Source organism: Bombus terrestris, chromosome 9, assembly GCF_910591885.1.
Source record: "Bombus terrestris chromosome 9, iyBomTerr1.2, whole genome shotgun sequence".
Lineage (NCBI taxonomy): Eukaryota > Metazoa > Arthropoda > Insecta > Hymenoptera > Apidae > Bombus > Bombus terrestris.
In genome coordinates, this window is record NC_063277.1 from 16,536,773 (window position 1) to 16,551,661 (window position 14,889).

Sequence of the window (14,889 nt, forward strand, 5' to 3'; positions counted from 1 at the left end):
GTTTCTAATAAATATATTAATTTTAAATCGCATGTTCTAATTTTTATACTCGGCTCTACGAAGTATGTGCAAGTATCAGCAATATATTTGGTCTTGAATTCTTTTCGGGGATGTAGTTCCCTGAAATAGTTGGGCAATTACTATTCCCTAGTTTTTATCGGAGGATCCTTAGGGACACGCGGGAGACGAGAGAAGTGGGTCAACCGGCAGCGATCTCTGGCAAAAGTGCCGCTTGGATCGGAGCCGGCTAAATCCAGCGTGCGACAAAAAGTGCAACCCAAGGATCCGGATACACGTCAGCCTCCCTTTTACCGCGTTACGCGCGCATCAGAGGATTCACGACCTTTTTCCTGGCCGTATCGCACGGGACTGGCAACCGTGTGACATTTTGCGGCCAACCAGACGATGCACAGCCTTTGGCTCACCGGTGCATCGTCTAAAGCGATTGCAGGATCATGGGGTAGAATAATCGCGTTTTCTTTGACACGCAGATTTGCGCTGATGAACCGAGTTCGCGCTGGTCGGTGTTACGAATCGAAAAAAGCTCGCGGTAAGTAATTATTAACTCTCGACTATATACTAGCTCGATATTAGTTACGACAAAGATAATCTCACAATAAATTTTCCGACGTGTCCCGATCTATTCGCGTTCAAATTCTTTTCAGATTCGTTCGAAGTATTTTCAGCGAAAAAATTTTCCGGGTATTGTTCCGAACTTTATCGTTTACTTTGAAACGAAGGATCGTAGACTTACTTCGTATCAAAAAATTTCAGACCTATTTATCGAAATAACGAGTTTCGAAGTAGCAGCTTGAATATTTCAAAAACTTCTGAAACACCAACATCGGTGCAATATTGGCGCGTCAAGGTGTTAAAACTGCACTTTATTCGCAGGTTTCGATCTCTTATCGCGTGAAATCTCAGAAGCAACGTCGACGAAATTTGCGATCATGCAAAATCCGATTTGCACACGAAACACACATTTCGCGCGACTTTAGATCTGCATCGGTGCTTATCCGCTACTTATAAGCGACGTTAGGCAACGCTTTCGCAACAAGTATTGTCTCCTTCGCTTTGCATCAAACGCGTTACTATGCGCTTGGATCGATCGAATAATTCGCAGCGCGTTCTATCGATTGTACAAGTATTTCAAGGGTTATAGAAAACATCATCGATGTAGAAAGTCTCGATTTTATAGCAAAGCTTGTCAGTTATCCTCGCGCGAGAGGATGTTTCATATGTGACACGTTATTCAACGCAAGGGATGCGTGCGGTTTTGTTCTTCTGATTTTATTCTACGTGGTTGAGCGTTAGATATTACGTTCTATAGTTTTATACAAAGAAAGAGCTTGTGACGGAATTAAATATTCAACAGCAGGAAGAAATTTCAATTTTGCAAAGGTTGAGAGCCTCTGGTACGCGACGAAGAAGAAAAGGATTGATCGGGTGCATACATCGAGCATCCCGGCAAGCAAAAAATCTCTTTACCATTTTTATTTCACCTTTTCTTCTTTTTTTCCTTTTTCCATTTTTTGCGCCTTTTTCTTTGCCACAACGTGTCAGGCCGATGTAGCTAGCTTTTGATGTATGAAAAAATAATTCCCGTGGGTCGATGTGTGTAACTAAAATAAATACGAATAACAAGGGATAAATGTCAGTGGGTCGGTGTATTACTTCTCGTCGAACAGTTTTTCTTTCTTTACTCATCCGTCTTGTGTTTCTAACCTTTCCCGCTCAAATGGCAGATGGCTTTTTAAAAACGCGACTAGATGTTTTGTTTAATAAACAAATTCATAAGCGTCATCGCGTTGAAGCTTTTTGCGTCATCTTCGTTTCAGTCATAATTTTCTCGATAAAATCGAGATTCGAAGATTAATGGGTAGAAATCTTTGGAAGAATTCGCAGTCGAAAATTAACGAAGCCGAAAATTATTGCAAAAATGACGAGCATCCAAATACGAGTTATTATAATTTTCCTTCTTTAGAAAAAGTACTTTGTAGTGTGACGAAAAATACTACACAGCATTTCAAATTTCAAAATGTCTGCTTTGCGATATATTCGTGTGAATTAATCGAAACAAATAGAAGATGGAACTGGAGATTGTTAAGATGCATCTCGTTCCATCGAAAGTCAGAAATAACACAACTCGTCTCGAGGCGACTGACATGTTTGAAAAGCAAGAATAATCCAGTGTTGAATAATTTATCGATAATGTCTGGGTTCATTATACTTTAAAATATTCCGAGTACAGTGTACACGCCGAGATTAAAAAGCAGTCAAACTTGGTAGAAACAGCGAATATATTACGCCTACGGATAGTCAAAGTCAATGATCGATGATGATTTCAAGGCTAATTAGCGGACTTTAATAATCCAGATAAAATTGAGGCCACTCCAACGTTTAGAACAGCTGCTGAAGGACACTCTGATTCAAAAATTCTCCTCTATTCTCCAATTACAAGTTCTTGTCAATTTTTACGAAGCGAGATCCATTCATCGTATACGCAATAACCAAACAATCCAAAGATTTTTCAATTAGAAACTTTAAATTAGACAATTTTTGGTCATTTTTATAAGACGAAAAATCCACCGACGACCGGCCAGGAAGACGATGTAATTACAATTTTCGAATCTCGAACTTATAAAAAGAGTTCGTATAAGAACTTTTGTTGCAAATGTAATAGCTTTTGCATAAACCAAGTCTCGAGTCGAACTGTTACTATCGTCCCCGATTTGCCCTATTTTCTGTGGAATAAAAGATCTGCTACTATCGCTGCGCCAACGTTTCCAATATGTTCTACTTAGAAATATCGAACCTCGAAGAGCGAATTTCTTTTTATCGATTTTTATAAAGAAATTCGAAAAAAGAGCTGTGAAAGAGAACTCGGAGAAATTTCATTGAGAAACATTTTCTCGAAAGCGGGAAACTTGGACTCGAAATATTATTTCGCGATTCTCACGCGACTACGCGCTAACGAAACCGAGCCCAACTGCCGGAACAAGGATCATCATCCGCCCTCCAGACGGACAACTTACGTTTCCTGTTCTTCAGCCGGCGCAGGAACTTGCAGAACTTTTTGTACGCTGTGTTCGCCTCCTTGCTGCTCAGTTCCATCGCGCTCTTCGCCCTTTCATGCTTCTGCTGTCCAGACGGACAGAATTTCGGATAACGCCAATGCTGGCACGGTTCTGACCAGTCTAACGTGGCAGCTGGCGCCATTACACTTTACAAAATTCACTTAAAAAAAAAATCCACCGAAAAAAAAACACACGACCGTGTGAATTTTTTCTTGATGAAAAATACTCTGGTTTAGCCGTTTGTTTTCGATAAATATTTCAGTGCGACAGAAGTTTGACGCATCTAGTCTATAGTCATATAGTTTACAAATATTCCGAGAGTCTGAGACTACTTGGAAGGTCACCAGCGACTAATATTAACACCGTGTCAAGGTGCACAGCGTGGGTCATCGTAACTATGCCAAATAAACGATTTTCCACGGTGATCTCACTGCCTGTCTTTATCATGCTTCCGACAAGAAGCTGGCCAAACCAGGTAATTCGGGGCGACTCACACGATCGCCATTCGGCACACGGGAATGCCGCGTTGAAACGCACGAGCCTACACACCGGGTCGTACACGAATTCCTGCGTGCCACGAATCGTCAATAACTCCGCGATCTAGCTTACGTGTCGTGATCACGCGATCATTGTTCGTTTTCCGTCCGAGCCGATTTGTGAGACAGGAGGACAAGGTTCAAGACCGACCACCGTCTGCAACGGTTCAATCGGACGACGTAACATCGATCGGTGTGCACGAACGACAGATTGCTTCCACCGATGACACGTATCCTTTGGAATGCTCGGCGAGTCTCCTTTGGGCACTTTGTAACGCGCAGATATCGTTACTTATCTCGAGATAAGGTTCCCTTTTGAAGATTTTCCAAGACTCGGATTTCGTCTCACCGAGCGTTCAGCAATCTTTGGCAATTTTAGGAGATTTATTTCGGTAGAGTCGTTGCTGGAAGACTAGAGGAGATTCGTTGGCACGTATATCGTTATAATAGCTCAGCTTGAGCATCGATCATCCCGCTTGCTTCAGACTACCAAGTTACGCGGAGATGCAATTTCTTCTTGTCGAATGATCGGTCTATTTCGTTGATTTTGGACCGGTTCTAACCGCTTGCTATCACCAAATAATACTCACGGAGGATAAAAACGAGTCACAGCGCGCGTGAGTCTTTGGTCGAACGTATAACGCGTAAATCAACTTGAAGATTCCTCTTATCGAATCTTCTTAGTGGAAATCTTAATCAAACGGTCCTCTTCCTCTTTGGAAACGTACAACTTCCAAACCGCACGATCGGATCACAAGTCACAAAACTTTCCTCCGACACTTTCCGCTAATATCGTACTACGGTAGAGGTAGAAGACGACGGGTTGAGAATCGCGCGGTTAATCGTGGTGCGTTCTCGGGTTAACGAAACGTACTGGCTTTACGTGCCGAGATCACGCGACGATCCGAGACCCGGCCGATTTGTATCGCTGCGTATCGCTCGCGTTCCACGTAGCCAGCTCGCCAGAAACGTTCTCGTTCCACGGCGTCTCGGCACGCGACTAAACCGAACGCGTCGCCAATCGCCATTACCCGCGGAAGAATCAGCTTCCCGGAGGGGGAGAGGGAGACGCCGAGCGTCGCGGAGGGGGGAGCGAGCGTTGTACAACGTATAACAGATACGAGCCGCGAGAGCTAGCGATAAACGGTGCCTGGCCGCTTTTCGACTTTCCTGACTGCTCTTTCAACGTTACCCTACAATTTCTTATTATTTTAGGGTGAATTTAGGTTGAGCGTTGTCTCTTCAGCCAAGTCTATACCGAATATTGGCTTTTAGGTTGAGCGATGCACTTTACATCGAAATTAGGTCGAGTATCGTCTCTTTGACGGCTAACGTAAAATTCTGTGTCTCTTAAGGCAAATTCCTTCTTTCAGCTTAATGTCTTTTTTTAGATTAGTTCGTTTAGATCGAGTTCTAACGAGTCTAACACCTAGACTCTTTGAATTTTTTGACAGTTTAGTGACAAATACTCGATAGCGTTAGATCTGAAAGCTTTTACCGGTCTGTCGGTTGTTGTTTCTCTCGCGGCTCTTCAGGATCGAACGATTTTATTTTTAGCATAACAGGTTTAAGACCGCGACAACACGACGTACCCCGCAAAACACAATCTTGCGCTAAAATAGGAAAGTAAAGTATTTTTCGAGCACAAGTATTTCTTAATCTCGACTAGACGTATCAAAGTCGCCTTTTTTTTTATCCCCCGATTCTCGAAAATCTTTTTCTATCTCATCTGTTAACTCGAGCCGCCATGTTTTCCGCTCGATTAAGACCTTATTTAATTCTGGGAGCAGATAAGATAATTAACATCTGCATTAATGCGGATTACAGGATCAGCTTCGAGTCGGCCGTTCGTTAACCGATTAAACCCACGAAATCGACGTAATACGAATTTAAATATTAATCCGACGATCATCTACTAAATACGCTATCCTTCAAAAGTATCAGGATATCGGCATATTTTTGATAAAATGTATTTTAGCTACAGAATTGAAGTACCAAATAATATACAAAGTAACGTGCAAAAATTTCTAATCGGATAAACTTTTCACTTCAGAGTCCAAAGGCGATATTTCATAGAATTCTATGTGTAATTGAAATTTATAGGTCGATAGACGACCCGGAAGGTAATAAATTCTGCCTCTGATTATTAATTCGTCATTAACTCGTACGCACTGGTTAAATTCAAATATCTTTATTGCGATATCGATGGAAACGCGCGGATGCTCATAAACGGTAGCATATTTGTAGCCTAAATACGAAATATGTATCCATACTGACCCATATTTCCTTAACGAGTTGCAAAGCCGCGAAGCCATTCAACCACGTAAAATGGATCAACGAAGATTCGATGGTCGCTTATTAATGACCGTCTGCAGTCTCTCGTTTCTCGAACGAAGAGCAAAGCTTGGACTCTGTAACGAATTTGTCATGGAGCAAAATGGTCTGCAATATATTTCATTCGCGTACAGCAGTAAACTCCTCATGACTATGCGTGACACCAGAGGATTATTCATGATAAAATCTATTTATAGTAGATCGTGTCGTCAATGACGGACGTTACGTTGGATTAAATAGAACGTGCCAGTTTTGCAAAGTAGAATTTCGCGGCTGATGAGCAATCGCGCTGACCGCGACTCTTCTCTGAATTTTTCCGTCTACTCGAGTAGTTCTACAACCTGGTGTTGTTTATCGTCGTTTGTAATAGCGTTTTGCGCGCTTTTTGGTACAGACTTTGTTATCTCGAGAAAGAATATTTCTATTTGATAACGATCACGATATTTCTCTGGAAGAAAGATAGCGATATCTCGCGAGTAAACAGAATTTTCTAAGCGATAAATTAGAAATAATCTCGTCGCGATACGTTAAAGGGGAATTGGAAACTTAGAAATATGACAAGCAACTGTTGAAAATAATATCGGATTACGGATGTCCATGCCAATTCATATTTTCATGAATATAGCGAACGAAATAGAACTTAAATAGAGATTTGATTCATCTACCGAGCATTACAACGTGATTCTTACTTGGAATTATTCGTACCATCCTCTTTATCCTTACTTTTTCTCTAAAGAGCTATACTAAACAAACTTCTTTTTATTTCTTATCTCTAATTACATAAATTAAAACGGAAATCTAATTACATAAATTACACGCGGCATAAAAACCATGGCTATGCTCTTAGCTCCGGCGAATTTCTTTCTTATTTACCAACTCGAACTAATCGTTTAACAGCGTAACATTTTTATAATTCGGATATTTCACAGATGCACGAACACTGAACAGAAGCGGTCTGTTACGTAATTGTCCACCGGCGGTTTATTCGCACCTACTGCGTGGAATTTAAAGTGGCGTAAATTAACAACATAAATAAAATAGAGTACCACGTAAGACGTCTAAAAAGATTATACACAGGATAACCAAACACTTTCTACCACAAAATTGAAATTCCTATAAAACTCGATTCCAACGAGGACAAAATCATTTAGCAGATTCTGAGGTATTCTGAATACAAACAGGCGCAAATGAAATTATTGTATATCAATAAGAATTGTAAATAAGATATATAAATGGCAAGAAGAGAAAACAAGTTGTAGATAAACAACTATCGAGCTCGAGCCTTTTACCACGATTCGCCGCAACGTACGTTTCTGAAAAATAACCACCGATATAATATCGCTGAAACCAATTAAAAACTAATGAAGAAACGATGGCGATCAGATAGCTCAACCAAGCTGATAACGCGTTTAAAAATCTTCCCCTCCGAGGAACACTCTGTATTTGTCTCGAGGATTATTTCATCGTAGAAGGAAAGCGGAATGAGCAAACGAATACACCACAATCTCAGCGTGGAGTTGTGCGCCAGACGAAGCGTAATCAAAGGTTAAGGTGCTATCGTTACTTTGCAGCGATCTCCGGTTTTATCCGCGGTTTCACCTCGATCGTGGTATTAATTAATAGAAGTCTCTGCTGTATTTCGAATCGCGATTGTCGCGAAAATTTCGTTTCATTCATCCAAAGTTCTCGCTGTAATCTGAATATGATAAATATCGACATATACGAAGGTGATATCAGGTGACCTGTTTGTTTTGAAGGAAAGTAAGAAAACAACTGTAATTGCAGAACAGAAGATTACGTAATACTTTAGCAAGTAATAACAACAGTGAATTGGCAGATTAGAGGCGGTAGATTACGAACTTGCGTGTCAATCAGATGATTTTTAAATTATAAAATTTGATTGTAACGTGAAACTTGTTATTCGTAAAATTTCATCAACGATATTAGTTCAGTTGTGCAAGAAGATGAAAAATATTGATGTAAAAAGTACCTTGAAAAGAATGCCGCCAATAAACGAAATACGTTTTTAAATATACAATTTAAATAATTAAAAAAAAGCCATAAAAGTAGGACGATGCAAGAAATTCGCTGCGATGTGAGGAATATTCTATTGCAAGTGTCAATTTTATGGCTCTAGGAAAAGCGTTTCGTATGATCCAGGCTTTGTTTTATTTAAGACTGAGCGCGATGAAACGGTTATTTTTAAGGCTGTATGTGCGTCTTTACTACCTGTAAAAACGCGACGGAAGTGGAATGATTCGTTAAAGGAAATGATACCGTGTCGATCGTAAAAAACTGTTGGTACAAAAAGTAATAAAATGTTTATCGTTGAAACGATAGAAAGCCGAACAGTATAAAGAATGGTATTTTAATAGAGTCGTTAACGTCGACGTTGGTAATGGAGCTGGCGCGTTAGACGCATAGGCCGATGATGAAACTTTGTCGGGTAATTCAGTAATTTGTGAATCCCGATCGAAGATACGAAGATAACGAACATCGTTTGGTCGCGTCGATGTATATAGTGGAAACGAGAACAAATCTCACGGAAGTGGTGTTGCTATCGTACACCTCCTGCGTCGTTGCTTTCTTCAAACTCTCACGACGAACTTTTCAGAAAATTTTCCACGGAACGGTTTTTTCATATTTCTCGCAAATTGAAGAAATTTTCTAGCGACGAGTACGATCCAAAGAACATCGGTTTTTATTTTGATTATTATTAATTAAAGTTGAGAGGCTCAAGCTATCAATAATAGAAGTTAGATTAGCTCTGGTTATTTGTAATCGAAGATAAGTTAACTTCAATCGAAGGTTCATTTTCTCCATATTAGATAAGTTTTACGAATGATCAAAGAGTAGAGTCGTTCGTGATATAAAAGAATTTAGAAAATAACAGAGACAGATGCAAAAGACAAAAAGCTGTAATTCTTTAATTAACTGGATTAACAGGTTCAGGGACTTTGAAATAAATGTTCGACGAACGAACGTAATCCGTTTAATGTTCGATTTCGAGATAAAAGAGGAAAGAATTCTTTTTTAAATATAAACCACTTTAATACGATTGGCCGATAGCATGATATTCCGAAACTCCAATATCCTCGTGAATGTCAATCATTTCAACGTAACCAGCGTTGTTTTCTTAAGACTCTAAAGTACGAACATAATCTCTGTTAAAATATACATGGAAATAATATTTAGAACGTTCCAAAAACCGGTGTAAATTGTCTCGAGCGCCACAAAGTCGCGGGCGCATTGATATATCGCTGGTGTTTGAACACTGGTTAGAGCACACGCTATATTTAGCCGTAATAAGCAGATAACAGGCGAGCAACAGCACAGAAATCGCACGTGGAACCTGTGTTCTGCGCTCAAAACACTGTCACGCGTTTAAAAAAACAATTCTATCTTCGGGAAAATAAAGATGACGTTAAATATTCCTCTCCGATGACATCACTTTTTTCATCGACAGGAAAAAATACGAAGATTTAGAAGAAATTCGCAATGGAACGACCTAAATCCGGTTCTCTGCCTTTCTTTTTTTCTTCTTTTTTTTCTATATATATATGTTTCAAATACTTGAGGCTACTGGGTGTGCTTGTTACCTTATTTCAATGATTTGGATGCTAATGAGGCGGCCGAGTCTTCGATATCGAAAGTGTATAGCTCGTCGTCCGAGAAGGAATCGAGGCTCGCTTTCGTGACCAATAACGCGGACAGTTGATGAGGTTGCTTTAAGCGCGCTGCTTGGAATATCGATGAACCGTTTGTTTCGTGAAAGTTCTCCTTCGGTGAAAATTTATTTGTTTATCGTTGCTTGATATGTAAAAAAAAAAGTGCTTTCCCGTGTCTTGAGACGGCCGAACGATATTAACAAAGTAACAAGTATTCTTTCTCCGGAGAATTATTTCGCGCGTCACTTTTCTTCTTTATGTTTCTTACTTTCTTCTTTCTTAATATTTATTTCACTCCGTGCTATCTTTTGCCTTCAAAGTAACTGTCACGGCTCTTTGAAAAAGCATCCTCATCCAACCGTCTCAATTGCAGAATTCCCTTTGAAGAAGAAGAAGAAGAAAAAACAGGGAAAGAGTAACAAACAAGCAACGAGGAGCCGCGTGATTAATTTTCGATGAAGCTCGCGCGCTTCGCGATAAGGAACTCGTTCTATAGAATCGTCGGTTTATTCCCGGTAAGTGTGTCGAAAGCCGGCGTTTCGATCTTCGGGGCGAACAAACTGGACAATTTATAGCCGCGAGACTGAAAGAAGTAAAGCAAGTTCACGTCTATAGCACCTAGCGAGGCCGATGACACCGAGAGAACAAAACGGGAATTTGTAACTAACTTAAAGGCCGGCGATCGTGTTAAGAAACTGCAGTCGTCTGTATATCGCTTATTAGGCGACGTCCACGCATTAAAAGCTTCAATGAGTTTCAAGATCTAACGAAAGGAGCAAGAAAATTAATAAAGTGCACGGTTCGACCGGTTAGTTATGTTTAATTATAATTTAGACCAGTCACTGGCAAACCAGTGAAAATAAATGAAAGAGTCGAGCAAATGTTCGAATCAAACGACAGACCTGAGAATTACGTCTATTAACGTACGTGGTCACAGACTATTATGAAAATATATGAATCGACCAATTACATAAATTACAATTTGATTAATTGATTCCACTCATAGGGAGAATCGTTGTAAAAATAAAGACGAATGAAAAGGCTGATGATCGCAGGTGATTATAAAGGTAAATGAATTAATAAGTTTATTAAAAAATTAGAGAGAATTAGACCTACGAATCAAACGATTATGAAAACGAATACGTAGTATGATCGAACATATTGGGAAAACATTGCTCTACCTATAATTAATTCGATTGATTAATAAAAATAAATGAATATGAGGTGAAGAAACGTTAGGATCGAAAGGCTAATTCTGTATTAATCCGCAAGAGTAAATAATTATGAAAATTAATGGGAAGATGAATCTGGTCAAACAATTGTATCATAAAACGAATTAAATCCGAGTAACGTGGCATCCTACATGCCAAGGAACGACAACCATGATCCTCAAACTGTCTAATTGCCAAGGAACAAGCCTCGAATCTCTCCAAACAGGCCGATATTGCGAATCAGATTCAATTGGACGGCCTACGAACCGCAACTACGACGAAATTGAAATGCCTAGCTAACAAATTTCACTCTACTACGATCACGGAATCGGAGATTGCTTTTGGATTACGGAGAAATCGATATGTCGCCATATCGAACGATTAGACGATTTCCCAAGTACTCGAAAAATACCTCTTCGAAATACCTCTTGAACGTAAGGTCGATTTAAATTTATCTACCGTCACGCGGATCGGCTGATAGAAATTTCAATAGGTCGCAGATAATCCGGAACTCTCCAGTCGGCTGGGTTATCGAGCGTTTCTTTTTTTTTATTTTTCTTATTTTTTAATTCTTTTTATCGATATATGTGGCTATCGATCGCGGTCATTGCGGAATAACTGTTCCACGAAACGTAATCGTGGAATCGGTGTATTCTCGACAATGAATAATGAACCGACGTCATTAATCGAATCATTGGATTGCCCGGACGCTGTAAAACGCGAAGTAACGCACCCGTGGCTCAACGAGTTTGGCGCAAAAATAAACGAGTCATAGTCGAAAACAATTCCACGAAGCACAGTTCAACGCGGTCCGGTTTCCGGTTAAGAAGGATTCGCGAGGATAACTTAACGTTGAAACGTGACTGGCCTATTCTCGTGATAAATGAAAGGTAATCAGAGAAAAACCGGGATCGTCCGTTTTTAGTGATTACAGGAAGGCTTCCTAAAATACAACGTGTCTCGGAATCTTTTTACCGGGAACCTATACTAATCTTTTTACCGGGAACATATACTAATCTTATTACTGGGAACTTATACTAATTTTTTAAACAACGTTATATAATCTCAAGGGTTTTCTGGAAAATTGAAACGATCGTTTATCTTTGATCGATTCATTTTCCGATCTTTACATGAAAACACTGGAGGTATACTAAAAATATATCGATATTTCCTTTCAATCAACGAATCTCATGATAAAGTTAAAAAAAAAAAAGAAAAGCAAAAGAAGAGAAAATAAGAGGTAAGTCGCGATAAGCGAGATATGGAAGTTGTCGCCCGTGAGGTATCACCCGAGTTTCTCGTTAGAAATCTTTTTGAAGTACGCTTAGAAGTGTTTCGAAGTGTACACACACAACATGCATCCCATACATTTAGATGGATAAAACATATTCCCAACGATTCAATTAATTGTTGTATAACTTTGTTTTGTACTCTGCTTATCATGATACTTCGAAACAAGTGTTTTTTTTTTTTCCTATATCAAAGACGTGTGCAAAATTCCATTTATAATTCCCTCTGTATCTTACGATTCCAATAAGAAATACCAAATTCTTAATTAACTCCTTCGCAGCATGATATGATTAATTGATTGTATACGGTGTAACAAAAGAATTGCTGACTGTTTAAATACTTTTGTAAACCGATGTACGTAACAAAGCCAATCCATGATGGACACCTGTTCCGTCAATCGTATAACTTGTTTACAAGCGACAGTTGGTTTCGAAACAGCGAAAGGTGCGTTTCGAGCGAGGCAAAATGACGAACACGCGTAACATCGTACACGCGTCGAGGCCATCGCTATTGAGTTATGGGCAGGCCATGCAGCTGATCGACCATATAAATAGATCGACCGTACATTGAACGGTTATTCTCGTTCGGTACTGATACACTTCGACCGACGAGGACGCAGAAAATCATCTGACGCAAGACCGTTTAACGATCGTTCGTTTATCTATACACCGCTTCTTTCCAATTCCCAAATGCAATTGCTTCGTTCAAACGTTTCCAATGTACATATTATCAGCGCAATAGATTGCAGTTCGAATTAGATAGAGAATGAAAAGAATATCTATGCAAGTAATAGAAACGCGTATGAAAAGATATACAGATTACAGAAGATGTAATTAATATCTGGATGAAGGAATTATTAAGAATTAATTAATAATCGAATACCGATGAATTTCAATAGAAAAACTAGCGTAAATTAATAACTAAGTATTATATAATATTATATAATAATAATAACTAAATATAAATGTAAGATATCGATAACGACGTCCGTGATATGTTTCTAACAAGTGTCCGATTGTTAAAGCGAGCAATTAATCCTTTGAATAGCCAATAGCTTAAACACGAGTATTTGTTACGTAATAGACGGCACGATATGTGATTTACTATGATCAGAATTGCGTACTTAATATCATCCTTGATATACAAAACGACAATTAAATTCTACATGTATATTCAAGCCATATACCTCGTTTGACATTTCGCCGAGGAAAAAATGCGAATTAGATGAACTGCGTTTCTTTTTACTTCAAATACGTCAACAGTTTATACCGATGAGATGTTTTTCAACGCGTCTATACATCCATAACTTATCTTTATCGATGAAATACACCGGATATATATGCATACATGCATTTATATCATCTAATAATCATAGTAGATGCAAATTAGATTCGCAACTGCTAACCTATGACATAAATATGTCATGTAAATTTCGACGATGTTAGGTGTAATAAGTACACACGAGGAAGATATCGGAATTCGATAAAGATGGCAAGAAGGAAAATCGTAAATCGAAGAATTAGTAAAGCGAAATTTGGAATAAAGTCCCTCGCGCCTTGCTAATAACATTGTGAAACGAAATTCCTCGGCTTTGTACATTTATCGTGAATCATACGACATTTGAATAATTGCCAATGGATAAAGAAATAGTTCGATTCCTCGAGTTTCTAATGTACAGGCCATTTTACGAACTATGCGGATGATTGGCGTTAAATCATCGGCTATAAACTTCACGGACCACCCATTTGCTGTTTCATTTTGAAATACAGCGAATCAAGGGTTGCAATTATAATTCAGCCGTGTTTATTCGTATGTAACTACTGCTTGACTGCGTGTAGTGCATTTCAAATACTGTTTTATAGGGTTGTAAATTTTCGGCGACTATAGATAACCTATTTTCCATTGAGAGTCAGGCAATAGGTTCGAAGAATTGATCGGGAATATTTAGACTAAGTATCTGATGCTCCGTGCGAATGAAATTGAAAGAAGTTTAATTGAAAACAAATTCTGACGAACGTTCGATGACACCTGCCATTCTTTTGTTTCCTCCTTTACAGAGAAATGAATCTACTAAAGCAATAGAGCGTGCGTTAACACTTATTAGATTAACGGTTTAACGCGAGCCAAAGTTATTTTTGCAAAGATGACTAGTTTAATACTGGCTGTGATTAGACTGCAGATGTTTATACACTTTGCGCGTAATATACAAAAATATATAAAATGCTGGAAATACCGATTCTTATTACGATATTTAACGAACGATATTCAAATTCCACAACTCTATCGATGAAGTGCAATCGTATTGAATCTTCTATCATCTATCTTTCGTTGATTTGAGCCGTTTCTAACTGGACTAAAATGATTCTAAACAGATTTCGAAAGATTCTAAAAAGCAGTAAAACAAACGAGTAATCAAAAATTTTCGGACAAGTATAACTTTGAAAATATATTGCACGATATTGCCATAAGGAGGTTTCGACTAACGGAAAGACCTAGACACGCTGCTCTGAACGCGGAACGAAATTTTAGGGCAGAGTTCGTTCACACTAATCTAGATTCGGGATAGTGTCGTCAACGGACAGGTTGGTACCGATCTGGCGGGCTTCCAGGTCTCTTCACAGGAACCAGAAAGAGGCGTGCAACCTAGCTCAAAGGCTATACACAGCCAACGATTAATCGACGTTCGAGTCGAGATACAAACTGAGTCGCGAGATGCTGCAACGCCTCTGCGACACCAACTGCAACATTTTTCTTCTATTTTCTTTTCCTTGCT

At 39.1% G+C, this 14,889-nt stretch overlaps 1 protein-coding gene across 11 annotated transcripts in view; it reads right to left on the reverse strand.

Annotated features, from left to right (window-relative positions):
• LOC100645880 (glycogen synthase kinase-3 beta) overlaps positions 1 to 14,889 on the reverse strand; it is a 66,354-nt gene that overhangs the window by 21,196 nt on the left and 30,269 nt on the right. The window contains exon 1 of one of the 11 annotated variants that reach the window (XM_012312044.3): positions 3,036 to 4,620. The exons of the other annotated variants lie outside the window; for them this stretch is intronic. Coding sequence (XP_012167434.1) covers positions 3,036 to 3,219 — 184 coding nt within the window. The 5' untranslated portion in view covers positions 3,220 to 4,620. Of the gene's footprint in view, positions 1 to 3,035; positions 4,621 to 14,889 lie in introns of those variants that run through there. 11 annotated transcript variants of the gene reach the window in all.